The sequence below is a fragment of the Dermacentor variabilis genome, chromosome 6 (genome assembly GCF_050947875.1).
Source record: "Dermacentor variabilis isolate Ectoservices chromosome 6, ASM5094787v1, whole genome shotgun sequence".
Lineage (NCBI taxonomy): Eukaryota > Metazoa > Arthropoda > Arachnida > Ixodida > Ixodidae > Dermacentor > Dermacentor variabilis.
In genome coordinates this window covers 111,235,748-111,263,186 of record NC_134573.1, presented here as the reverse complement: position 1 = coordinate 111,263,186, position 27,439 = coordinate 111,235,748, and the positions used below count along the sequence as shown (strand labels likewise).

Here is a 27,439-nt window from a genome sequence, read left to right as displayed (position 1 = left end):
GTCTGCCTCAATACTTTAATTCCGACTCTAGAGTTCATCCTCGGAGGCGTTTTATGCGCTTGAATCTACACTCATTTCTGGTTAACACCCCTGCCTTCTCTCTTTATTTGCTCCTCCTCCTGAATTTACGCTATGGCAATCAGGCGCGCAGTTCGCGAGATGACACAAAAATTGTGTTTGCAATGGCAATGGTGAAACGTCTGTTTTTATTATCTTTTTTTTTTAGAATAATGGCAGTCTCATTTAGGACACGAACTATTTTGCGACACAAGGGCAGCAATTCAGAGTCTACGTTTTCACATAAATGGTTGGTCTCCTACTCGAAGACTCAACCAACAACAATGATGATCTAACCAGAGCCGGCACATTTGCGATGCCATTGTAGATGGCCGGGAAATGAACGCAAATGTTAAACGTAATGCTGTGCGAGATGAACTAGAAGTATCGCCCTTAACCCTGCAATGAGCAGACACACAACAGCCAAGTATTATTACTACGCCTACCTAATCCAAAACTAATAAGTTACTGCGCCTTTCCACTGTCGAAATATCATAATTCGACGCCGTTATCAAGGCCGATCGCTTTTTCTAGGCGCCATTAAAAGGCCAACTGCAACGAAATGGCACCTTATCTAAATAGGTAATAGTTGAGAAGCCTATACTATTGAAGCAATCTTGGCAAAGTTGCAAGGCTGGTAATAGTATATTTTTTCCTATTAGCTGCCCTTAAAGAGCACACCCACCGTAGTGGCGTAGTGACGTCGACATTGCGCTGCTAAGCCCGAGCGCGCTGGATCAAATCCCGGCTGCGGTGGCCGCATTTCGACGGGGGCGAAATGCAAAAGTGCCCGTGTGCGACGAATTAGGTGCCCATTAAAGAACCCAAAGTGGGAAAATGCAATCCAGAGTCCCGCACTACGGCGTGCCTCATAATCGTACCGTAGGTTTGGCACGTAAGACCCCGAATTTATTTTGAAGGCGTACGCCTTAGATCGCTAAGCTTCAAGATCGCGTTGTGAGGTACAGAAAATCGAAGCGCTCGTTTGTCGTCGTGTTCCTCCACATCGCTACCACATCGACACTGCTAATCATGCCAGAAAAGTCACATTTAACTAATATAGAGTTAAGGCACCAGAACCCACGACCTTCGGTGTTAATTAGGTCGAAGTTGACTAAGGCACAGTTAATTAAGGTAGCTTTAATTAAGAAACTCGTACCCACTACCTTTAGTGGGAGAAAACAGGTAATCAGAAGTAACAATGCATTCCAATGAGAATGTCAAGTAGTTAAATGGATGTCTGTTGAGCTCGCAGGCTTTCGCCCTCACCCTTTTTGGCGTATGCTAAAGTGACTGTCAGTTTTTTTTTAGAACAGTGCCTAAGCAGGCCTACGCATTGCCGCACATCTCTTGTTTATTGCAAAAGCAATACAACAAAATCAGAGGCCGAGGGGGATCCATGGGTAAGTTTCCAGTCAGAAACAGCTGGCTCGTTTCAAAAAAACGAATATTTTGTTCGCAAACATAAGCGTTGGGCACATTCATAAATGAAACGAGTATGTTTCTCACCGCTGGGAAAGAAAACGCAGATCACGCGCTCTGTAGGAATCGATGTAAGCGAAGCTATCTGTGCTGTTTGACGGTATCTGGCGGTGATGTTGACGACGTAGAACACAGACGTTTCATTCATTCACTCATCCCTTTACTGACCCCAAATGAGCAATGCTCTCTGACGACGCATTTTGTTTCTCCCGTGTCAAGTTAGATGAACTGCCACGCGCGCAGAGGCGTAAGGTTAATCACCCGCTTCCTGAATGCGTCGGTACGGGTCCGGTTTCACCTATTCCCTGCCTCCTCTCTCTCTACTCCCGCTCTAACATCCGTTCCCTCCTCCCTGGACTGTCGTGGCTGTGGCGCGCGGGCACGGAGGCAAGCGCGTCAGCTCCTGCAATGCTTTTGCGTCGTATTACGCCTAATTACGGCGTCTGTAGGGCAATGTTTGCGTCCCCCGAGGAGCTTCAGAAAGTATCTTGGCGTGCCCCAGGGCGCGTCAGAGGGCACTGTGGCCCCGCGCTGCCGAAACGTCGTGGACGTCGCCCATCTCGTCTCCCGCTTCTATCTACGTCCCCTCTGGACTTCTTAGTCAAAAGGTAAGCGCTGCAGTTTATGCAATGCTTTTGCGGTGAGTCGCGGATAACTACAGCTGTCAAGAGGCTAATGTGGCGACACCCCGGGAGCTCTAGAGGGCATTGTGCACATGCCACGCGGTGGAAAGGTCCAAACGGATTTCTCGCGCCGACTTTCCTCTTTTCCACGCTCCTTCCATGTATGTGCACGCGCTGAGTCCCCCCTCCTCCCCTCCCCCCTCGACGCGACGTGCAAGGAAACAGTAGCAGCAACAACAGCAGCGCAAAAGTCGAAGGAAGAGGTAACGAAAGCTTCGCCTTAAAAAACTGCGACTCGTTGCACGCGTACGAGCCCGCGCGCGCGTGTGTAAAGTATTATTTGCGCCCTTTCAGGTGACACGGTAGCAGCGGCCCTGAAAATGAGGGCAGGAAATTCCCGTCAAATTAGCAAGATCAATCAGTGCGATGTGCAGGGTCTGGGGGGACGAGCGACCGAAATCACCCCGCAATGCAGCTCACCATGACCGACGGCCGGCGCTACTAAAAGCTACCGAGAACCAAACTAGGTCCCAGCATGCAACGCGCTTAACGGCCGGCGAGAAATGAGAAACCAGGCGGGAGCGGTTTCGAGGAGGAGGTTGGCTTCTGGATGCTAGACGCACGCTGGTGCCGCCTAATCTCGGCGATCATGTCGAAGAGCTGCGCTGGTCCTCGGTCACGCGTCACCTCCGGTGAGCAATAAGGGCGGTGTTTTCTTTCTTTCTTTTTCAGTTTCGCTATCAAAAAAGTTTGTTTTCGCGAGCTTTTTGGGACGCATCCACTCGTAATTCGGGCGTAAACGTTCGCATTGAGGATACTGCAGATCTACACTATCTGAAATTATAGGCGCTTTACGCGGTTCAAAATTTTGTTGCAGTTGGCCTTTAGACGGAACGCTAATGCAAAGGAAGGTTTTGCTAGCCACAGCATAGCACAGTAATCAAACCTGAAGTCGTACGTATAGTGCCTCACCTGCATACGTGCCATCGGTAACGTAACTTCGCAGAATCGGCCGGCTGTGACCCAGCGAAATAGTAGCACCATGGAATGTTGCGCAGGTGGTCATTCTTTACCTTTCACAACGTGTCACAGCTGCGCGTTCTTTCGTGTAATCAGCTAGTTAACAAATAAAGCGCGACGGAGCGCACCGGCGCATAGTGCGGTGCCGTGGACGGCGCGTACTTCTGCAGAGAGGGAAAAGTCATGTGAACCCAAGCCCGCATTTTTCCGTCAGTGCTGACCTATCAACAAAGATATAACGCAAAATTTTTGAAAGACCGCGCGCTTAGATTGTTGGCTACAGTCGCTCACGGCGCGCAGTATTTTTTGTTTGCTCCCATATTTATTAAATTTTTTTTAGCTGTTGAAAGCGCGAGGCCATACCTACAACAGCCCTGTATGCGCTCTCGTGCGGTTGCGTTGCTTGCAACGTCCCTAGCGTGCGCTTGAACCAGGGACGATGCACGCATCACAAAGCGCAATTAGACTGATATCGTGCCAAATAAGCCTCCTTCACAGCATTGCTGGCAATAGGACAGATCAGAGCTGGTGTTTAGGGACACGCAACTGAAATTCTTGAAGGCGCAATTGTGATGCCACAGATTCATCCGGTAATCGAAATCGGGAGTCATACTTTGTAATTATTCTTTTACTTTTCATTATTCTTAATATTCGTTATCAGGTTGGGCACGTGGCCGAAGCCTCGATTATCGCTGGAAACAGGACACTTGGTGGGACGGCTGATTAGAAGTTATTAGAAACAAAGGAGAAGAACCCTTGCAAAATAAGGGCACAGGAACCATAATTTATAAAGTTCAACGGTGACATTGATTCCCGACTTCGACTTTTGGCTGAGGGGATGAAATTTTCGCGAAACGTCACCCGCGTACTTTGAATAATCCCAGCTAAGGGCCGCGGCCCCTACTTAACCGAGCAGCTGTCCTTATCCTGTTCGATAATACTTCAGCCCTTTCAGCGAGGTGCTAAGGTCGCAACACTACTGCAACCACTTCAGTTGATTATATTTTGCAACCAAGTTGTACAACTCTGTTTCGTCCTCTCAGGCAGAACAGAGATCTGGATTGACAAGGAACGAAAGATAAAACAGACATAACAGGATAAAGCTTTATTTTTTCCCCTTGTTGTAGCAATATATTTATCCAACGTTCAGAGCTCGGCCTGCTGCGTGTTGCAATAATGTACTAATGTACATATCCTTGTTTGGCTGCAGCCAGCACTTGCCAACGTCTTCAACGGTGCTCAATCTCGTCATAAATCGTATGTGGAACTTATTATCTATATTTCTCGTGGGACCAATGCGTCGATGTCGTCAATGTGAACAGGCACTTGTCAGCCTGCCAGGCGTAACTAACCACTGTATCCGTTGACAAGATTTGTTTTTGCTATACCGGCTGACCCATATTTTCAGAATTGAGCGCTGCAGAGACATTGAACATCAGGCTGTCTACTGTGTTCGCGGTGCTTTTTGATGTGAATGCTCGAAATTGTCGAGCTGATAATAAATATATATACTGTACTGTTCTCAATACTGTACTGTTCTGTTAAAGTGTGTATTATTTCCCGTGCCTTGGTGCGCATTTGGAGAAAATTTTGGGGAAAGGGGTGGTACAACGCTGCTTGTAAAGCGCTGCGCGAGGTATTCTTTGATCATTACGTATGAAGTACTGGACTAAAAAAATTCATCGCTACATTATCTTACACCGTTTCATATGAAAGTGCATGATGGTATGAAGTTATAGTACTCTGGCTGCTATGAAAACATTACGCCCTCAAAGGGGATGCGAGCGCCATAAGGACATGCCCTAAGCGTAGTGTCACTCCCCGCTGCGGTACATCCTAAATATTGCAAAATCAATTACAAATTCCACAAACACCTTAATGAATAAGTGAAAGAGTACAAAAGCAGTAGTGAATCACAAAGAACATTTCTGAATTGATATGTTTCGAGCCTTCGCAAACAGCTTAGAGTCTCCCTGCAGAATTCATGTGCATTACTGTTTCGCACAACTATTTACGGCCCGGACACCTTCCATATTTAAAATAGATGGATGGTAGGGCAGCCTCGGGACACATTCCCGGAGGCCATTCTAGAGCTCATTTATCCATTAGTTAGCTTCGTGAATTCCTTGACCTGACGCCAGCGTTTCTAAGGACTCTCTGTGGGACTCGGGTCAACCAAGCTAGGGGCCATCGGAATAGAGTGTTCGCCCCACAGCGTCGGTGCTACCACGCCGAGTGGACCTCCCAGCGTTACGCCACGTTCTCCATCCAGTCTTCGGGGTTCCAGATCTTCCGGTGGTCGACCACGTGACCGCACTTCTCCACGAAGGCGCGCTCGATGCGCCGCGACTGGTCGGTCGTGAAATGGTTGCGCCAGTCGCCGACGATGCCCTTACGCACCATGACGTCGGGCGGCGGAGGTGCCCGGGCCAGCGGGTAGTCCTTCCTCTCGATCCACTGGTCCACGCCGTTGCCTCCGAGGGCCTTCTGGTAGCTCGCGTTGTAGTGCTCCTTCATGGCGTCGATGCTGCTGTCCCTCACGACCTCTTTGAACCTGTAAACGTGGATGCGCACAGCAATAGTACGAAGTTAGACCAAAACAAGTTCCCTAATGAATTTTGACACATATAGCATTGAATGTATTTAAAGCGTTACGGTCGTTAACGCGGATCGTAGAACAAATGTAGTGCGCACTACACAGCAGCCGTCAAGAGGACGACAACGGAGCTCTACCTAGACGTGCGATGGCAAAACACATATAGTAGAAAACTATGTAAAGATTCTGACAGCCTTGGGCGCACAGAAATACCTGTCAGGAGTGTTTCAAATCTCTCCGTGCGAAATTCTTTTGTCGGATATTTTTGTTGGCCCAAGGCCGTCATAATGATTACATCTGCTTCTTTTGTCATCGCACGTCTAGTTAGAGCTCCGTTATGGGCCTCTATACATTTTTCTAAGGCCATAACGGTAATGGTGACGAGAAGTGCGACAAGAAAAGACCCTTAGGGGTATAAACATTTTTATCAGTTAAACAGTTTATCAGTATAAACATATTTTTACAGTTAGAACACGCTAGCGCGCTCGACCTGAACGGCCGCGGTATCGGCCGCTCCCGGGATCCCGCTGCACCATGGCTGGCGGGCCTAAATAAACCGTGGCTACGGCGGCTACCTCTTCACGCCGCCTCCCACACAGTAATGAAGCCGCGCTTTAACACAGGACAAGAGGAGTAGACGGACACGAGCTCTATTGTTCTGTGCTGAAGCGTTGTTTCTTCGGCCAGACGTGAAGCTCTCAGCGGGCATTGTTACTCGGGTGTCCGCCGATCACCCATGTCTGTTATCAATCGGGAGGAAAACGCGCTAAACGAGTTGACAATTTCAGCTGCGGTTATGGAGACGTATGATAGGCCGTGCAACTCGTTATGCGCGTTGTCTTGTGTGCCTGCTTTAGCTCTGTAGTGTCCTAATAGTGTGACCAAAGGCGGTTTTTAGGAGGAGTAATTGCCGGCAAGTCTATTGCTACTGTTCAGGTGTCAAGTCAACATCAAAGTTTGACACTTGCACCGTGGTCAGCAATAGTTTCGTTCTTCATCATCGTTTCGTTTTTTTTTATGAAGAACCACTTTATCTATCTATCTATCTATCTATCTATCTATCTATCTATCTATCTATCTATCTATCTATCTATCTATCTATCAAATCTATCTATCTATCTATCTATCTATCTATCTATCTATCTATCTATCTATCTATCTATCTATCTGTAGCCTACATTCTCCTCAGGCCGCTCAGAAAAGGATCTTAGCAGAATGACATCGTTCGCCACTACAAGAATAATGTGGTCAATACCCGTGAGCCAGGGGGCACTTTCGCACGCGTGGCTGCATTATGTGCGAGCTCATTACTGCAGGTTTTAGAGCCCCGATATCATGACGTAGCCAGTGAAGGCAGTTCTGTTTACCCTTCCTATCTGTTCCTTTACCCTTCCGTTCCATTTAACGTTCCAGCGAGCGAGCGATCGACTGAGCTACCTACCGACCCACACACCGAACGCTCCACCAACAGTTCTTGCAAGCTTTTTCAGCGTTCACAGTACTTGAAATGCCGTGAAAATTATGACGTCGCACTGGCGTCGTCGTGCCCGCAGTTGGGGAGAAAATTTCAAGAAAGAGAAAGTTCGCGTTCGTTGGTTGCGGTGAACGACCGCCCAATTTCCTCCGCATTTGATCGGTTGCAGGTGGATGCATAAGTAATCGTCGGCCGAGTAAATGCACAGACCGTTCCTGAAGGAGAACGTGGCAGTCTATCCTGACGTGGTGTTTGTTGTATGTCTGTCAATTTACTCACGAATCACTACAAAAATACAAAAAAATTACCTGTTGGAATCAACATCAAGTAGCTCTGCGTCGCAGACGTCCAGAAACTTCGCTATTTTGAGTACGGCAGCCGCCGGGTCCTTCTTCATGCCCTCGTACGTGAGAAAGAGAACGTTGGGCTCATCGACGTGAGGGTACCACGAGACCAAGTGCTCGAAGTAATCACCGAAGCTTGTCTCTCCCTTTATGAACAGCTGCAGGTAGTCCTCGAATGCGCCTTGTTCGAAATGGTACGCCTTCGTCTTCTTAGTGTGGTGGAAGAAGGACACGCAGCAGTCCTTGGGGTTTCTCACCACGTATATGTACCTGAATACGACAAGTTTCATACGATCAAGAGGCAGCAATCAATGCTATAAGCACACTAAAACTCAATTTAATAGAAGCCGTTGAGCGCATAGCGTGGATCGTAATTTTCGTTGGCACGCTTTTTTCTTACTTCTTTTTTTCCCCTAGAGCTAAACGGAAGTCTTACTCTCCAGCCATATTGTTTCTGAGGTGTGCCAACGCTGAATAGCATAAGGAGCGTCATTGTGGCCAGTCGCCAGCAACTGCCAACAACCACTAAAAGCCACATAAGCATCATTATTCGTTTCCTGATCGGTATGCCCTGGATCATACACATCAAGCTTTATGACTATGCTTTAAAGTACGCATAGTCAAGCAACAAGATTCAGAGGGAGTGCCGGCACAATATCTAGTATCTGTTTCAGCAGCAGTTGGGATCACTTACTTTGCAGCTGAGTGCTTCGGGACGAGCTGGTATGCAAGGTGTGTGGTGACAATCCTCGGCTCGGGCAGGGCTGTTATGGTGTCCTTGCCTACCATCTCGAAGAATGTGGTCGCTAGGCCGTAGCCGTCCTTTTGAGAGGCAACATATTCGCCGCCGATCAGCAACTCCACAATGCGCTTGGTCCAGTTGGTCCCACACTTGGGGAACGTGTCGATGAAAATGTCACCGCTCGAGGCCTGGTACTTCAGAGCCGAACGCAGTTTGTCACCGTCAAAGCCGAGCGGAATCTTGATGCCGTCAATCAACTGGAAGATGGGCTGGAATTCGTTGCTGGTGGCAGTGGTCATTGTGCCGGTTCCTGTGGGTTGCGCCTGTATTCCAAAACACAATTTTTCATGAAACAATAATGCGTGCTACTTCTTGGTGTGGTATTGTTATGGTGCAAATGAGAATCATTCGCACATAACACATTTCATTCGCTGCGACGGCCTCCAGCAATGGAAAACAAAACATAAGCACGAGGGACACACGTTACGCTGCAGCCAACATGCCCATGCATCAAGTCGCGCAGCAATATGAACCATTGACTGCATGCGCGCGACATGTCTTGTTGGACTATTACGTACGCGAGCATTTTATCGCTCGGGAATCATAAAGTGTCAACTTTAATTGTAGCTTGCCCCCTTTTCCCTATCGTAACTAAACTCAGTGCCCTTGTCAGAAAGGCAAGCATACGCGACATAAATTCACGGCGCTGAAAGTGCATCTCAATTGAGTAAATTATAATAAATAGGCACAAATTCGAAAAGGGGAGTTAAACTAAGCGGCACTTGAGCTTAGGAGAAAGTGTCGTGATAACAAAAAATCACGAGTTCGTGAAGTTTTGAATGACTGTCTTCTTCAAAGCCTATTTTCAAAATCCAAGGGCAGAGCTCTAAGACGCGACTGGTTAGTCAAGGGTCTCAAACATACTGCTAGGCCGGCCGGGCTTTTCTGTGCACCCCTCGAGATTCACCGAGCAATCGTTCCTTCCTTTAACGCAACTCTGTCCACGTGCAACGCCGTAGCGCCGCCACTAGAAACAGCAGCTGCTCGATAAATGACGCGCGTTTGAGCAATCTGGGCTGTAGTTTATTGCTCAGGCATAATGGTTAATCATAAAGCTATAGTGCTCGACAGTGGGAGAAATGGAGTCGGGTCTCAGGAATTTGTTGCAGAGTGAGTTTTCTTTCTTCTCTCCCTTTGTTTCTACACGTCAAGTGGCATATTTCCTTAAGGCGCTGCATTCAAGATTAAACATTACCTCAATATATACGAAAGCAAAATAGACTGTCGATGAACAACAACGACAGTCAGTAGGCAAGACCATATTCATAAAAGCAAAAGAAAGAGTTGTACAATTGTCTCTCGCATTAGCGCGGAGCAGTAAAGTTTATTGGATGAAAATACAGAGTAAAAGCAAGTACATTAGGCTAAACAAGTGTTGCAGAGAGAGAGAGAGATAAAACTTTGTTATGTCCTTGATGGGGTTCAGGGGTGGCGGGGGTCGGGAGACTAACCCCCAATCCCCCCTTCCTCAGACGGCGGCCAGTCCTTGCTTTCTGGCGGCGTCTTCGGCCATCCGGACGGCCCAGAGCTGCTCCTCTGGGTCCAAGCTGAGCAGCAATGTCTCCCACTGCTCGGCCGTAGTTATGCGTGTGTTAGTGTGGGAGGTGTTGGTGGGTGAGGCTTTGGGGCATTGCCAGATAATATGATCGAGGTCAGCGCGGGCCTCGCACGCTTTGCAGAGTGGAGAGTATGCATCGGGGTACATGCGGTTGTAAAGCACGGGGTTCGGAAAGGTTCGTGTCTGAAGGAGTCGCCAAGTGGTAGATTGAGACTTATTCAGTGTTTTGTGTGCTGGGGGGTAGCGTAACCGCTCCCTGCGGTAGTGAAGGAGAATTTCTCTCAACGTGACCATTCGGTCCCGCGCGTGACCGCGATGCAGAACAGAGGGCTGGTCGGGATCGGAAGACGCAGGAGAAGGATGATGCGCCCGGTGTGCGAGAGCTCGGGCGGCATCGTGGGCGGCTTCGTTTCCAGCCAGACCCGAGTGACCAGGGGCCCAGATGATCTGCACGCGGCGTTGCCTTGAGGGAGGAGTGCCAGAGAGAATCTTCTGTGCTTGGGGTGCTATCAGTCCTCTTGTGTAGTTACGAATGGCCGTTTTTGAATCGCTTATGATGCAGTGTGCATTGGTAGCCGCGTAAGCCAAAGCGATGGCCGTTTCTTCTCCTACTTCGGGTTGCGTGGTGAATATTGATGCGGCCGCGGCGAGGCGGTACTGCGAACCCGCTACTGCGACGACCGCCATGGCATTTTGGTTGGAGTATTCTGCTGCGTCGACGTAGGTTACGTCAGCGGCTTGGTCGTAGCGCTTTTGTAGTCGTTTAGCTCGTTCTGCACGTCGCTCCGGATTGTGTTCAGGGTGCATATGGCGAGGTATGGGTGGGATAACTAGTTGAGCACGAATGTTTGGAGGGATGGGTACTTTTGGTCCGAATTGGGTGGTGTAGGTTATGCCTAGGGTGCCTAGAATGTGCCTGCCCGTGGTGGAATTGGCGAGTCGTTCGTATTGGCTAATACGCTGCGCTTCAATAAGCTCGTCTATGGTGTTATGGATGCCGAGGGCGTCCAGTTTCTCGTTAGAAGTGGTGATGGGAAGATGTAGGGCTTGTTTATAGGCCCTCTTGATCATGGTGTTGAGTTTGAGCTTGTCAGTTGCATTGAGGCTAAGGTACGGGGCGACATAGGTGATCCTGCTCAGGGCGTAGGCGGTTACCAGGCGTATAAGGTTGCTTTCTTTCATCCCGTGATGTCGATTTCCGATGCGTGCAATGAGGCGAGTGGTTTGGTGTACATGATTATCTAATTGCTTGAGTATCTCCGTGTTTCTTCCGTTATGTTGGATGCGTAAGCCAAGGATACGAATGCTAGGTACAGTAGGTATGCGTTGCTGGTGCACGTGGAGTTCTATCTCGGGCGGGTGAGGGTCTGGGCGTCGACCTCCCCAAGTAGGCTTGTACAGAAGGAGCTCCGATTTCTGTGGGGAGCACGCCAGGCCGCGCGGTTCTACGTATGCAACGACCTCGTTGATGGCTTGCTGCAGCGTGTTTTGGATGTCCCCGTCGCTGCCCCCGGTGACCCACAGGGTGATATCGTCTGCGTAGAGGCTATGCTTGAGGTTGGGGATGCTAGCTAATGCAGGCGGTAGTCCGAGCAAGGCCACGTTGAACAGAAAAGGGGATAGAACCGATCCTTGCGGCGTGCCTTTGCTGCCGAAGTGAATAATGGGCGACTGCAACCCTCCGATGGTAATGGTGGCCGTGCGACCTGTAAGAAAATTCTTCACGTAGTTATATGCTCGATGACCAACCTGAAGTTGTGCTAGTTGGTTCAGTATGGCCTCATGCGTGACGTTATCGAATGCCTTGGTTAGGTCTAGTCCCAAGATGGCTTTGGTGTCCAGCCTGGAGCTTTTGTCGCCATCGATAATTTGGTGCTTGAGCTGAATCATGATATCTTGAGGAGAAAGTTTCGAGCGGAAGCCAATCATGGTATTGGGGTAGAGGTCGTTGTCGTTCATATGTCTTTGTAAGCGTGTGAGGATGACGTGTTCGAGGACCTTTCCGACACATGAAGTGAGGGAGATAGGACGGAGGTTTTCGAGTAGGAGGCGCTTCCCGGGTTTGGGAATCATAATAATTTTGGCTTCTTTCCATTGTGAGGGGAGGTTTCCAGTTTCCCAGTATGCGTTAAAATAAGCTGTGAGGGCTAGTATAGAATCCTCATCTAGGTTGCGAAGCATTTTATTAGTAACGCCATCAGGTCCCGGGGCCGAGTTAGGGCGGAGTGCGAGGATGGCTTCCCGCACTTCTGCTGCTTGTATGGGCGCGTCCAGGTGGTCGTTAGCGGTGCCTGTGTATGCTGGAGCGGGTGTAGTAGGTTGAGGTCCTATGTATCGGTCTATCAGCTCTTGAAGAACTTGTGCGTCCGTGCCCGGATGGGTGTGAATAATTTTTTGCAAGTTGTGCTGTTGTGTGTTCTTGCTGTTGGCCGGATCGAGGAGGTAACGGAGGATATTCCACGTTTTGGGCAGGTTTGGTTGCCGCTCCATGCTGTCGCATGTGCTGTGCCAATTTTGACGAGTAAGTTGTCGTGCGTAGTCTTCGATGTGAAGGGTGAGAGTACTAATACGTTTCCTGAGCGTTCGGTTGAGCTTGTTGTGTTTGTATCTGCGTTGCAGACTGGCGAGGGCTTCCCACATATGCAGTAACTTGCTATCTGCCTCCTGCAGATTAGCTTCCTCAGGCACCAATTTAGTGGCTTCGCTCGCGTCTTGCAGCAAGGATGCGACCCAATCTTCGAAAGGGGGTTGGGTACCCGAGAAAGAGGTGAGGGCTCTGGCCTGCCGGAAAGCGTCCCAGTTCGTTATGCGGAGTTGACGGCCCTTAGGCTTTCGCGGGCCCGCTGGAACTTTTGTTTGGATTAAATAGTGATCGCTGCCCAAGTTGTCTTGTGTGTTGATCCAGTCTGCTTGTGGAATTCGTTTTGCGAATGTTAAGTCCGGAGTAGTGTCTCTGCTAACGCTGTTTCCCATACGGGTGGGACAAGTTGGATCCGTGACAAGAGTAAGACCTAGATTCTGTCCGTCAAGCCAGTACCGTGCCATTTCAAAGCAACAAGGCGGAAAAAGAAAATGAAGTATATAAAACCAACAACACCAGAAAATATTTCGTGCTTGTGCGCTAGCACATGAAATGAGTATAAATATTAGTTTTGCTGTCAAACAATCTCATTCCAACACAGTACATATGGCACGAATCACATTCTATATATAGCACAATCTGCCTCGACTTTCCAGTATTATAAGTACCATTCGAAAATATCAATCACATCGGACCTGCTTTCTTTTTTTGAAGGCCATTCTCTTGCTTTCTAACACCAAGTTCTAGCAAATATTGGGCATAGCCTTTAAGCGCCGTTTGGTCCGTTGAGTTTCCAGTCAACGTCCTTCCAGAGGTCAGGTATGTCCGTTCCCTTCATTTCTAGCATGAATCTCTCTTCCAGCCTTCGCGATTGTTCTGGAGAAAAGTAATTCTTCCAGTCGCCTACCACGCCTTTCCTAACAAAAGGCCCCTGGGCTTCTTTCCTCATGCGATCCACACTGCACGCCTCCAATACAAATCGCATCTTGTCGCCATCTTCTTCGAGCGCTGCGGCAAGCTGCTCATCCACGAACTTGGCCAACTTAATCACGGAACCTTTGCTGTCAAGCTTCATAGATTCGTACGTCATGAACAAGATGTTCGGATCATCTTTGCGAGCGTACCAAGATTTGAGATTGTCGTAGTAGCTGCCGAAGTCCGTTAGACCCTCTAGAAAGATCTCAAAGTACTCGTTAAAGGTGCCATCCGCGAATCCGTAGCTGGGCAAGGCCTTTGTGTGATGGAAAAATGACACGCAGCAGTCCTTTGGGTTCCTGGCCACGTATACGTATTTCGTCCGCTCATTGCGGGGTGTAAGACGAAAAGGAAGATGAGTGCAGACGATACGAGGCCTCGGAGCCGCCGAGATGGTGTCCACGCCCTCTCTCTCCGCAAGGATGAACGGTCTTGGTGGCAGGCCTCGGCAGACCTGCAGGGTCGCCGAGAGCATCATGTGTGCCCAGTGGGTGCCACATTTCGGGAAGGTAACGATGAATATGTCGTCATCTGCCGGCTCGTAGCGCAGAAATCCTTGAAGCACGTCCTCCGAAAACGCTCCAGGAATCCGGTGCCCATTCAAAATTTTATAGAAGGGCCTCTCCCTGTCCTTCATCGCTGCTCCGGTCTTCAAATCCTGTTTCGGCGAAACAAACAAGTACGTTTCTTTTCAGTCACAGGCTTTCATATCCTGCAAGTGCCTCAAGTGTCGGCTTTTGTACTTACGCTTGTACTCTGTTAATTCCAATAGCCAACTTCTTTAGAGCAACGCGCCATCAGTAATTCATGTTCCTGGAAAGATGATGCCATGCTAAAAATCGTTTTATCAGAGAGCAAGTGGTTCGATTGGCATCGAAATGATGTCAAAGCGCTCGTTGTCCCCTTGTCGTCTCAAATGTCTTGGTATACAGTGTGGGGGCAATTTCAAAAGTGACATTTTGATTACACGCTCCTTTGTCGGCCGCTGCACTAAAGCTGCAGCCACTACAACAACTTCGTAACGTTTCTTTGCGACTATTACCCCTCAGAATGACAATGTGTTGCACTGTCATGTCATTCATACATCTTGCCAGGATTAAGCATCGCAGCACTGACATCTGGACATGAGTAAGTCAGAAACCTGCTGCAAAAATGTCGTTCTCGCGCACACGAAGAAATCGTAGGGCCGAGTAAGTCACCCTTCGTAGGTACTACGAAGGGTGACTGGAACTGTCACTGTCACTGGAACTGGTACTGCCACGAAACATAACGAACGTTCTCAACTTGCGCAGTGATCCTCGCAAAGCTTGTTAGCGCTCTGTCATTGACCCTCGCACTCCGTGCAATTTCCGTTTGTTCACGTTGAACAAGGTGCCGTAAGTTGAGGCGACTGGGACAGACCGCTCGCCGCTACCCGATGAACAAGTAGGTTAGACTTGAAGTGGTTTACCCCTTACACTCTGTGGCAGGTCACGCTTTACAAGAACGCGAGAATCCTTACCGCTTAATATTCGTTATTGAGAAGGTTAATTTTGAGTCAAATTACAATCCCTTTGTAACAAGGTTCCCACGTTTCCTGCGCGCGTTACGTTCACAAAACACTGCATACCTTGATTTCCTGCACTGCAGCTGCTACGTTGACACTGTGGCGCACAGGTACCCTCGTTGCACGAGACGAGCGAGATAGAGCGTCCACTCACCGCTGGCAAACACTGCGATGTCCTCCTTCCGCGGGCGTCGTATCAGCTGCGATGGCGTCCGAGGGAGGACGGAGCGACGGCGCGACTTTCGACACCGGCCTACAGAAAGTGAGAGCCACAGTGCAGACGTATCTCGCCTCAACAAATCGCCAGGCAACCGCTTTTCTTTTCCGGTTCCGAAGGCCTTGAAGCCCCCCCGCTCTCTCTCTCTCTCTCTCTTTCCTAATCCGCTGTACGAGCTGTAAAATAGCATGCAAAAAAGAAAGAGAGAGGGCGTCAACGGAGCCTTTAGATAATCGGTCGACGCTCGGCTGTATAGCTGATGGCCAACATTCGTGCAGGCAGGCGCGCGCAACCTTCGCGCTTGGTCTGATGCAGCAACTCCTCGCGGTGAGGACGCGCGTGGAGGTGCCGACTCTGGAGACAGGTTTTATCTCCAGTGCCATTGGGCGGGAATTGCAGTAGGAACGGTCGCAAACGCCTAAAGTGACGGTTTCCGGGTATACGATGCCAACTTGGAACGCAAACGCACGCGACAACGCCAGTACTCGTACCCCGAATCAAGCAAAAAGCAGTCCTTCTGGATATTTTTAGCCTTAGGATGAATCGAACTACGTTCCATTAGAGAGCTTGTCCTAACAAGCACATCAAACGGCGCGCCCCGTGCATAGGTTGAGCAATATTCAGATAGGTGTGTTGCGGAAATTCCCATTGAGAGTTTAGCTCGCTCAAACGTGCGGGTCATATGCCGTGGAAAGCGGTTATGGCGCTAACAGCCTGGAACGGTACTTCCCTAATATCGTTCAAGTTGTCATTGTCGCCAGTTCGCTAACAATTATATATAACTAAATGTTTACGGGCTGCGGCATCAGCAAGAATATAAAGATTTCTTCTAGCACAACTATCCATCCCGAAATTGTGGCAGTGCATTGCATCGGTACAACGTGCACATGTGGGCTGTGCCACTTGATTTCAGTGTTGCGACCTAGGCTGCGATAACAGAAATTTCATTCACGACACCTCTGATCTCGAAACTTTTGCTCGCGACTGTACTTGAGGTGCACTAGTTTTATTACCTTTTTCAAGGCTGTACCCAAACGAAATCCGCGCATTGCCAAAAACTTCGTAATTCAGCCTAATCTAAAAGTGAAGGATGTATGGGCTTGCCGATCGGCGCAGCACAACGCAACGGACGCTCCCGTTCCGTTTCCTAAGGTCGCGAAGTCCGTCAGGTACCCTGTCTACTCTGACGATAGCACTTTCTCGCGGATGTGCGTGTGAGTTCTTCCCCTCGGTGGTGTTACCCTACCCTTTCTTTCTCACCTCCTGCGTGTAGTACAAAGGCGGATCCCGTTTATTTATTGAGTGGAGTGGAAAGCCCGCATAATCTCTAGCCCATAGAGTTTACGTTTCATAATGTATGCTTTTCTGTCTTGTCTTTAATTTGTTCCATCACACGTTTTCGTTGCAAAGCAGCGCTGTTAGCTCGTGGACACGGGTGTCGCGAACTTCTTGATGATCATAACACTCTGCAAGTTCCGAACATTTCGACATGCTTTACTCAAGGCATCCATGGACTGTACAAGGTTTCGCACCCTCCGCGGCGTCTCAGTGGCTTTGGCGTTGGGATGCTGAGCGCCAGTTCGCGGTTTCGCTTCCCGGCCGCGGCGGTCGCACTCCGATGTGCGCGGAATGCAAAAACGCTCGTGTGCCGAACATTGGGTGCACATTAATGAAACCAACCAACGTTTCGCGTTGCACATTACTCTGCATCGATGGCGCTGCGCTGTTGAGCTCGAGGTAGGGGGCTCGATCCCGGTCGTGACAGCTACGTTTCAATGGGGGCGACGGGCAAAAATGCGCGCGTGCTTGTAGATATACGTGCGCGTTTTAGAGAATCCCACGTGGTCAAAATTTATCGGGAGTCCCTCACTATGGTGTGGCTCATATCAGATCGTGGTTTTGGCCTGTAAAACCCCAGAACTTAATTAACATAAACAGCTTATATAAGAACTTTGATACAACAAAAAAAAAACTCGCAAAGGACGTGTTTCTAAACGGTCTGTATGCAAGTTGTAGCATACATCGAGGAAACTATCCACACCCAACGTAACATACATGCCAAACCTGGAAAATGCAAGTGAGCCTTTCGTAAAAGGGTTAGGGCAACATTGTTGGGCACGGTCGTAACATTCACATACAGCGTGTGTTAGAAGCACAAATAAACCTTGCCGCAGTGCAATAGCTATGTTTATGGGTGCAACGTGATGTGATGCAGTTGCCTTGGGGACCGTACGGAGTAGTTTTGGCAGCGACGGACTCAATTTAGAATGGTCTTGGGGAGAGAAATGATTATCACTGGAAATGGATCGCCTTAACTTAAGTAACCAAGCGACACTGGCGGCCAAGAGTTCCGCCGCGGTGAGTTAAGACTGATAATGGTCACAAATGGGTGAGTATTTCCATTTATTCCAATCAAAGGCAGGAAATGGACCGCGAGCATACAGCAACAAAAACGTACGTGGGACATAGTTGGGGCCCAAACACAGGCACAATTACGTAATCATTAGGCGGGTCATTACACACAGCGTAACCATTATCAACGGGCAAGCGCCGCGGCGAACCTCAAGGATAATAACGTGGGAGCCCAAAGTCGTTACGCCCTAGCGACGCCGGAACGTAGACTTGTCTGCTTGAGCGCCACCTACTAGCTATCAAAACCGACACGTCAGAAAGACATGCCGTAACGCATGAAGGTCGGCAGTCCATAGGGCCCATGTATTCAAATGTTCTGGTGGCGCGGCTTGGCGCCTTCTAACTTTTGCAGCGTCGGTCAGTAGCAACCAGTACTTCTAGCGGAAGTTTACCCCGTCATATCACGTCCCGTGACGTCCTGTAGGGCAACAGCTGCGGACGATGTTCAAAAGATCACCACGGGAGACCAGTAGAGGCATCGAGCTTAAATTTTGCGGGTACCGAGTAAGCATTGCGTTTACATTGGTGAGATTTCCATAGAAAACCTGGGGACATTCTGAAACCCGCAGTGATTACTGAAGTTTTAATAAGCCGCGATCGAGCTCTGTGGAAGCCGGAGAGCACGCTCGAAGCTTCGTGCAAGCTTCTACAGACTTGTAGGGAATCTGTGCGCCGTGGTGCCTTAGCGGCTATGGTGTTGCACTGCTGAGCACGTGGTCGTGGGATCGAATACCGGCCGCGGCCACCGCATTTCGATGGTAAGGGTCCTCCTAGTGGACTGTCCATTTCGGGCACTGCGGATTGACTAGGACCGCTCGCCTCATCTTCGCTCGTACAGCTGCATTCAATCAGCAGCGGCCGAAATGGGCAGCCCACTAGGTGGAATTTTACAGAATACCCCCCTAGGAGGCTCTTTCTTTTTCTGGCTTTATTACACTTAGTTTCGCGCCCTAATTCACTGTAATAAAAAAAGTCAGTTTCGGATTCTTGGCACACACGCTAGACAGAATATAGTGTGTCAGTGATAAGCATCGTTGCAAAGTACAGTGTAATATGCTTAGCCTAAGACGTGAAATGTTAACAACTGTTCTACAATTATAGGTACAACGTCCATCCTTTCACCCTGCTATATTGCAGGGAGATACATTCATCGTTTATACCGAAATATAACATAAACTTTCAGAGATCATGGGTTTTGTAAGTAAAAGCTTCGCAGTTCGGACGAGTTGGTATGTCATGACTGTTTTAGGCTTGTAGCGCAGAGCAAGAAAGGAAGGAGGTAGGGGTAATCAAAGGGAACGGAAAACAGAGTGAGCGCTTTAGCCGAGATATTTATGCGATCACAACTTTTTTTTAATCACAGGGGGCAAAGAACCGCGCATACAGAACCAACAAGGTCATCTAAATAGGCCCATGTGCACGAAAAAACTTCAACGGCAGTGGAACAAGCGCGACCGAAGAACTGCTGTACAAGCGCCGTGCTCCTTCGATAAACAAAGCTCCCGCATAATCTCTCTTGTGATGTGCTCTTGCAGCAAAGCAAGATGCTTGTCTCATTTGAGATAGCACGTGACACCTGATACGTGAAGTGTAGTAGGCTCACTGACGCGGCCGGAGTTCTTCGAGAACTAAACAAAAATTGCGGCTCATCCATCCTACATATGGAGATCATTGGCGACGCGTCAATGCGATTAGCAATCTATCTTGTGATGGATGTGCAATTGGGAATATGTCTTATACGACATATTGATTATTATGAACAGCAACACATACCCAGTGCCAGTGGCACGTATCCGCTGACTCAAGTTGGTGTCAAAGAGGTTCATTGAAGAGTGGCAGATTATACACCAAGTGGCGCATGCCTAGTGGCACAGGAAGAGATAACAGGCTAAGAGGAAGGAAACTATTTACGTTACAATTCGGTGCATGAAAGCCCTAAAATAATAATTAAATAAACGTGACTGTGTCAACGCGAAAGAAAACAGAGTTCGCTTGTGCTGTCACTTTGGCGAAATGCGTGTTTGTTAACCCGGCGTCGCGCATGCACCGGCACTGTTTAGACCACGCAGGCCAGCTCGCGTTCGAGGCCCGACTCTGCTGGGAACCCACAGAGGACTGAGCTGCCGCCTGCTTGCGAATCGAGAGAGGGCGGGTCAGGGACGCTCGAGTCCCGTTCGAATTGGAACCTAAAACGAATCAATTCAGTCACAAGTTGGGTACTTGGCACGCAATCAGCGCTCGATTCCAAAAGACAACCACAAGCGCAGCTCCGCGTTATCCTCGCGAGTACTACAAACGCGCTACTCAAATACGCGGACCTTTATTGTATATTTTTATTTTTCTCGTGCGATAAAAAAAATTGAGGCGGAAAACTGCCTCGCTCGGCAGAAGCGACGCTATATAGCGTGGGCACATGCGTCGCTTTCGCCAGAAATTAGAATTCCAGCCCGGATGTTGCCGAAAAAGCGTCGACAGGTGCACCCCACGGCGCGAGCTCTCAAAGAGACAACACGCGCGGCTGGCTCATGACCCAGTGGCGAGGGCGTTCGATCATTTCGAACTGACGCCCCGACGCGACATCGGCGATAAATGGTGGGTTTTGTCACCGGAACAAAAACACTGGCAAACTAGAGCGCACACTGAACATCGACAGACGTACTCATTGAGGGACTGCTGGGGCGCGGCGACGAGAACGGAAGCGACGGTGGCAAACCGGCGGGCAGGTCTGTATGCTCTGGTGAAAGCGTCTGCTGTCGTGGTGCCTTCTGCGTTTTAAAGCGACGTACGAGGGGCGTTCATAAAGTCCGTAATATTGCAACAGAAATTAAGCTACGAGACGCGGGTGGGAGTTTCTTTTGAGCCCGCACTTATGCCAAGGCGCCGAACTATCTGTTCAACACTATATAAAGCCTCCACTTCGCGTCAATTTGTGGTTCACCGTCGAGCCATCTTGCTCTATGATCGAGCGACGGTCAGCCGCTCCATTCTTCATCATCGTGGCTTGTTCGATCGCCCTGAAATCGGCTGTGTCATTTCACAACAGTGCCATAAGCTGGCACTGTTCGGGCAGTATTAGTGAAGATTCTGACGCAACACTGAAGCTACGTAATTCGCTGTGAGCAATTCGGTTCGGTTGTCGGCAGGAACGTCTTTAGTGCGTTGTCGTTAACCCTAGACCATTTAGTATACCACTGAACATACAAAGGCTTCAGGTTTTTGCGTGTCATTGAACCGAGAGCCCGCTTTTGACAGAGTCAGGCACAAGTAACTTTTTGAGGTACTACGCATGTATGACTTTCGAACAGAAGTGATCAAATTGTTCCGAGAGATATAGCAGGACATGTCCTTGGTCTTAAACTTAGGTCTTAAACATAGTGCCGAAGGGAACGATAAAACTGAGTAGGGGCGTTCGACAGTCACTTTGTTTAGACGCCTGTAATCCACGCAGAATCTCCAGGAGCAATCTTTTTTTTGGACCAAGGTTACTGAGGCTGCCCATGGACTAGACGACTCTTGAACGACACCTTACTTCATCATCTCCTTGATTTGCTCCGCAACAACTTTGCGCTCGAAGGATGACACTCGGTAGGGCTTCTGGCGGATGGGGTGTGCTGAGCCGGTATCTATTCTGTGACGAGCGCGGGACGAAGGTAAAGGAAGGGATGCATCTCCATGCGTGAAGTCGAATGCAGCCTCATGCCTAGCAAAGACATGTACCAGTGCTTGCCGTTCCGATGTACAGAGAGCCTTGCTGATCATGCCAAGCATTAGCTCTTCAGAATGGCGATTATTGCCAGGAGAGCAAGCTGTAGAGACGTCCGCAGGTAGTGCCGCTATTGAGCTACATGCGGCTTCATCGAAGAGAGCGATTTTCATACCGCGAGGAAGGACAACCGGCGTGGCGGAACAGTTCAGCGCCCACAATATGGCGACTCCTTTCCTCATGCACACGACAGAGCAGGTCACAAGTATATTTTTAGCACAGTTGATGCAGAGAGGCCTAACTACAAGGTCAACACAATCAGCGTCAACAGTAGTTGCAGAAACACGAACGGGCGTCAGGCACCAAGATAGTGCAATCACTTCATCAAGAACACTGAGTGTGTCTGTGTCCTTGTCTTCGCCACGCGAGCATTGTTCGGAATGTGTTGATATAAATAACGCGTTCAACGACATTCCGCCACAACCACAGTCCACGGAAGCGCCGCATTGTTCAAGAAAATTGATACCAAGAATAACATCGAGCGAACAACGAGAACGATCCTGGAATTCCGACACAAACACTTTCCCAGCCAACAAAACACTCACAGCACAAACACCAAGGGGATGAAGCCACTCGCCGCCTACTCCACGAAAGGTAATACCATCGTTCCAAGAAAACATAACTTTGTGGCCTAGACGGTTTTTGAAAGCGAGGCTCATCACAGACACAGTCGCCCCATTATCAACTAACGCTATGGTCGGTATTCCGTCATTCGACGCATTCACTTTGTTTTTGAGCATCACAACAGGCAGAAGTATCTCTTGCAAAGACCGTGCAGCGACTTCACCTCCATTGCCCGCGGATGCTAGTTTCCCGGCGGCGGTGAGGAAGAACGGCGCCGAGGGGACGGAGAGCGACGGGGACGGTTACTTGGTGGCGTCAAACTCCGCTCAGATGCTGGCGAATCGCTGCGTCTGGTCTCGTGCGAGAAGCGGTCCATTGGAAGCAAATCGGTCTTCCGCAAGTCATATGAAGTACGGGTTCCGGGTGGCGAGAACATCGGTGGTGCCCTTCGTGATTGACGGCCTTAGCGACAATACCGAGCTATATGGCATGTGGAACCGCAGTTGTAGCGCACGGGAGGGTCGCAGTTCACAGCATCTTCCTCGAAACGAATGCTAGGCTGCTGCGGGCGGCGAGAAAGTTCGTTGTCATGTGGATAACGTGTCTCTGCTGCTCGCTGAAATCCGTTATATCGTTCATAAGTCGCGTCGTGGTAGTAGGGTCGGTGCTGTTCTTGTCGCGGCCTGACAGAAGTCACAGGGCCTCGGCGGTAAAAACGCGGCTGTTCTCGTTGTGGCCGAGCGTCATAAGTAGGGCCTCTGTCGCAGAGACGTGGCTGCTGTCGGGGCGCGAGCTCATAATCCTCAATGTCCCTCGCCGCAGGATACGGGGGAAAGGATGCCACGTTTGGCTCGAAATCTGGTGGTAGGTGGAAGCTATGAGTGCCTGGGTGTGTCACTTGCGCGTGCAGGCTGAGCTCTTCCCGAACTATTTGTCGGATCGTTGATGCAAGATCGAGGGGCTGGTTGCTATCTACGCTTGCAACTGTCGTCACATTGTCTAGCCTGCCAAACTTCGGTGTGATGCCTTCAGTTTCTCGAAAGTGCGACAGTGCCGAATGATGTCGGCGACGGAAGTCAGGGTGTCTTTTGCAATGAGGAAACTGTAAACATCTTCGGCAATTCTTTTAAGGATGTGCCCGACTTTGTCTTCCTCATCCATCCCAGAGTCCACCAACCTACACAGCATTATTACTGCCTCAATGTAGGTCGTGCAGGTTTCCCCTGGCGCTTGCGCGCGTTGCAGTAGCGTCTGTACTGCCATTTCCTTTTTCGTCGCGGAGTCGCCGAATCACTCTTTGATTTCCGAAACAAATGTGCCCATGTTATCAATGTTTCCTCGTGATTGTCGAATCACACCAACGCAGTATCTGTTACAAAAAACATGACGTTCGAAAGCTAAGAAGCGCTGTTCCATTTGTTGGAGGCACCCACCCGGTGATAATGCGGCGGTGATAATGCAGCTATTCCTCGAAGTCTCCGTCCGATCTTCGGGCGAAGGGACACGCATCTCTCAGTTGTTGAACTGAACTGGTCGGCACAGCAGTTGGAATGGGCCGTTGTTTGTCTGCGTCGTGGGACATATTCAACTCCGGTGGATTCGGTGGGAGTCCAGCAAGGCGACGGCTCCGTCGAAGAACTTGTGGTTCAGCCTCTGTCTTCGGGTGTCGATTGCCCCGCACCTTCCACCACAACTGTTACGAAGTGTTGTGAAGAAATGGCTTTGTTACAGGACATGGACGATGATTGTAGCGTGATCGTAGCGCAGTCCGGCCTCTAAAGCTCTTCGTTCTCCTCGTCTATTCTTGTTTCTTTTGTACCTGCATTTCGTATCCTTTGCAATATGTGTGTGCGTGCGTGCGTGCGTGTGTGTGTGTGTGTGTGTGTGTGTGTGTGTGTGTGTGTGTGTGTGTGTGTGTGTGTGTGTGTGTGTGTGTGTGTGTGTGTGTGTGTGTGTGTGTGTGTGTGTGTGTGTGTGTGTGTGTGTGTGTGTGTGTGTGTGTGTGTGTGTGTGCGCGCCCGCGCGCTGTGCACTTGCTGCACGTTAAAGATACCCAGGTGGTCAAAATTAATTGGGTGTCCCACTGCGGCGTGCCTCATAATTACGTCGTGCTTCTGGCACGTAAAACACTGGCATTAAAAAGAAATTCACCTACGATTACGATACTCCCTAATGCGAAATTTGAGCGTCGCTCTATACGTGTTTTCATTTCGCGATGTATTGGCTGGCGCAGACAATCTGTCTCGTGCGGCATGTTGCAAATGGAGAGAAGAGTGACGCGACTACCTCGCTAATCGGGAGATCGCGAGAGACAGCGCGTAGGCAGGCAGCCGCCGCAGGCAGACCTGCGCTCATGCAGCGCTTTGTTTCCATACGCTATTCTGGTGCCATCTCGTAGGCATTGTTGCCTCACAGCCCGTCTTGCGTGGCACTATACTTTTCTTCTCACGCTTTCGCTATACCCTCCTCCACCACTTTCTTCTTCCTCTCTTCGCTGTCACCGCCTTTCATCTTCCGCGGCGCTGCGCGTTCTCTTTCAACTTTCGCTGTGCTCGTTCATTCTGGTTACGAGGTACGACGCTAGCCACAACAATGGGCGCCTAAAAGCTGCGCTCTAAAAAAAGACAGACAGACCCATAGAATGCACCCCTCGCCAGAACAATAACCGTTTGCTGCAGAACACTTCTATGATTCAATACAAGCCTTCTCGACAAAACTAAGCATGATTCATATTTCTTATGTATCACCTGGAGTTGAGTTTGCTTAATTTTCTTCTGCGTTTTTTTCCCGCTCACGCCTTTTCGAACGCAAGTCCGGGATACAAGCACGATGATCGAACGAGAGAGGCCTTACTACAAGATCGTAGATGGCCACAGACTTCCGGGCGCCTTCTCCGAAGAAGTGTATCGCAGCGGTCTTCGGTACCGGCCCGAACCGGGAGACGTGGTCCTGGACACCTTCCCAAAGTGTGGCACCCATTGGGTCCAGGGCATCCTGAAGGCCGCCTACCAAGCCTGCAGAGGCGTGACACCGGGATCCACCTTGCTGGAGATGCTCGGGCTCGATGCTATCGAGAAGTGTGCCAGGCCTCGTATCGTGACCACGCACCTGCCGTTCCAGCTGGTGCCTTTTTCAGAGGAGGCCAACTACATCTACGTGATAAGAAACCCGAAAGACTGCTGCGTGTCCTTCTACCACCACACCAAAACCATACCAGCCTACAAGTGAGTATAATACTTTACGAAAGAAAGAAAAAAAGCCTCTAATAAATATAACGCTTAAGCCTGCTTCACATGCTGCGACTGCAGCGAGAAGGAAATCGCATCAATCGCACGTGTCGCAATGCGACTTTGAGAGGAGTTATTCCACACGATTGGCATTTCAACAATGCGACTGGTGCGGCACTCTGGGTTGCGTGCTGCCAGATTTTGTGGGACACTGCGGGCGTAAACAGCTGTTCCCAGATGGTTGTTTAGCGCTGTGTGTTGTCTCATATGTGTTCTATGTCCGTATCGTTCTACCTGTATTAAAACAAGTTACAAGATGACCTATCTACAAGCACATACAGCCATCCTCACCGCGTATGCAGTACTCTGCTGCAGCAAAGTCATCCTGTCAGCGCAATGAGATCCTCGCTCTGCCCGTGCTCAGCGTTATATCATGAAGAAATGATGCGTGTATGTTGCTCGTGATTGCGCATAAGCGGTGCCTGCTTGTAGCCATATTCTCGCATCAAACGCAGCAGGAAGCACCAACCCAAAGCACACGGCTGCTCCTGGAGGAAGCCGCAGTTCATGTGTGTTGATTACTGAACGTCGAATGTAATTTCTGTTGTGAAATTCAATCTTAGCGCTAGCCTGCTTCGTTCATCGCGGTGCCTGTGCTGTGAATACATATAGAAGTTCCCTCTGACGAAAGGACGCGTGTGTATTGGTCGAGAGTGCGCATCTCGACCTGCTCCTAGCCATATTCGTGTATCAAACGCAGCAGCAAGCACCAACTATAAAGTCCACGTCTGCTCTTGAAGGAAGCCGCAAGTTATCGGTGTGTGATTGCTCAACGTGGAGTGTAATTTTTGTGTGTGAAATTCAATCTTTTCACAGACTTACACTCTAGGACACATTCTGTTATAGACGTCTACACGCTACATGTTTGTGTTGAAGCCCTCGGCAAGGTAAAGCAGAAACGCTTCAGTTTTAAAATGAAAGGAATTGCCATGATCATCAGGATAGCTAGACTGTGATCACCTGGAGAGCAGCGCTTCTTTGAAGTCATTTTCAATACATTCTAAGCAGCAGCTGAGCATCCTGTCATGTTGCCGTGCATTAAGGAGTTCCTCGGGAAGAAATGCTTATTGTTTTGCCTATACATGAATAATCTGCCCTATGGTATTTCATCTACTGTGCATCAGTTTATTGATGATTGTGTGATATATACAAACTAAGTTATTGGTGCAGTTGTATATCATGTAGCGCACATCACTTCTTCGATTATTGTGTGATTTATAGGCAAGTCAAGTTGCCACCTGACAGTACTTTAGAGCACAACCTGGATAAACTAAGTGGTGTGGATTATAAGTATGAATATTTTGACGAGCAAGCACACAACTCCTTTGCTGCAAGGAAAAGCTCTCCAGGACTAGTGTGTCAATACTGTTCCTTTTACAAATATAGGGGTGTTTATCTCACCTATTTGTCATGCGATACTTAACAGCTTGCCAGCTCTACATTGGGTTCCCTCCGCCGTCTTTTGTGTTCCTCTTAGCGGTGACAGTAAAGGAGTTGCTTTAATTAGCTCGGAGCTTGAATATGCATACATAATAGAAATTATCATTCAATTATCCTGGCACATCATTTGAGATATTTACAAAACAAAGCAGTTCATCTTATTCTTCAATGAAAATTTGCTTAAATTCTGGGGTTTTACGTGCCAGAACCCCGATCTGATTATGAAGCACGCCGTAGTAAGGGACTCTGAATTTATGCAACCTCGGGTTCTGCACTCAATGTACAGTACACGGGTGCTTTTGCAGTTTGCCCCCGTTTAAATGTGGCCGTGGCGGCGGGGATTACATTCCACTACTTTGTGTTTAGCAGCGCGATACCATAGCCATTAAGCCTCCAGGACGGGTGTCATTTTATTCTTTCCTTTTACATCGCCCTAGGCAGTGTTTGCTTTAAAGGAGGCTCTCTCTACAAAGTTTTGCTGATAGGTACTTGAAGTAACTTAGATGGGGCGGCCAGACGCGGGACCTATGACATGAGGCCTAATGGCATGGCGCGAAGCGCCGCAGAAGAGAAGCCGGACTGCTCGAGTCGAGGACCAGACAAAGAATGAGTTTATTCCGGAGAGGGGAGAGGAAATACACTAGGGCACACTTACAGCGTTAGGTGCAGAGTGGCGCCAGCGATCATAACCATTCGAC

General features: G+C 49.3%; 2 protein-coding genes across 6 annotated transcripts in view; one reads left to right on the top strand and one right to left on the bottom strand.

Moving 5' to 3' along the window:
* LOC142586256 (uncharacterized) overlaps positions 1 to 27,439 on the top strand; it is a 65,440-nt gene that overhangs the window by 17,637 nt on the left and 20,364 nt on the right. The window contains exons 4-5 of the mRNA XM_075697505.1: positions 2,722 to 2,854; positions 24,827 to 25,238. Of these exons, the coding sequence (XP_075553620.1) occupies positions 2,722 to 2,854; positions 24,827 to 25,238 (545 nt within the window). The remainder of the gene's footprint in view (positions 1 to 2,721; positions 2,855 to 24,826; positions 25,239 to 27,439) is intronic.
* LOC142585027 (amine sulfotransferase-like) lies at positions 4,291 to 15,574 on the bottom strand. 5 transcript variants are annotated; one of them, XM_075695464.1, is made up of 4 exons: positions 15,122 to 15,403; positions 8,291 to 8,661; positions 7,561 to 7,866; positions 4,291 to 5,736 (listed from the first exon to the last, which is right to left on the bottom strand). In XM_075695464.1, the coding sequence occupies exons 2-4, from the start codon at positions 8,635 to 8,637 to the stop codon at positions 5,433 to 5,435; spliced, it is 957 nt and encodes a 318-aa protein (XP_075551579.1). In that variant the 5' UTR covers positions 8,638 to 8,661; positions 15,122 to 15,403; the 3' UTR covers positions 4,291 to 5,432. The 5 variants fall into 5 exon arrangements, with proteins under 5 accessions (XP_075551579.1, XP_075551580.1, XP_075551581.1 ...); XM_075695465.1 differs by having other exon boundaries at positions 15,213 to 15,401; XM_075695466.1 differs by lacking the exons at positions 4,291 to 5,736; positions 7,561 to 7,866; positions 8,291 to 8,661 and adding an exon at positions 11,629 to 14,170 and having other exon boundaries at positions 15,122 to 15,574.

Coding starts and splice junctions, on each gene's coding strand:
- LOC142585027 (XM_075695464.1), bottom strand. CDS start 8,637: ATGACCACTGCCACCAGCAACGAATTCCAGCCCATCTTCCAGTTGATT. Junction 7,867..8,290: donor CCGAAGCACTCAGCTGCAAA/GTAAGTGATCCC, acceptor TGTCGTATTCAG/GTACATATACGTGGTGAGAA. Junction 5,737..7,560: donor CTTGATGTTGATTCCAACAG/GTAATTTTTTTG, acceptor CCACGTTTACAG/GTTCAAAGAGGTCGTGAGGG.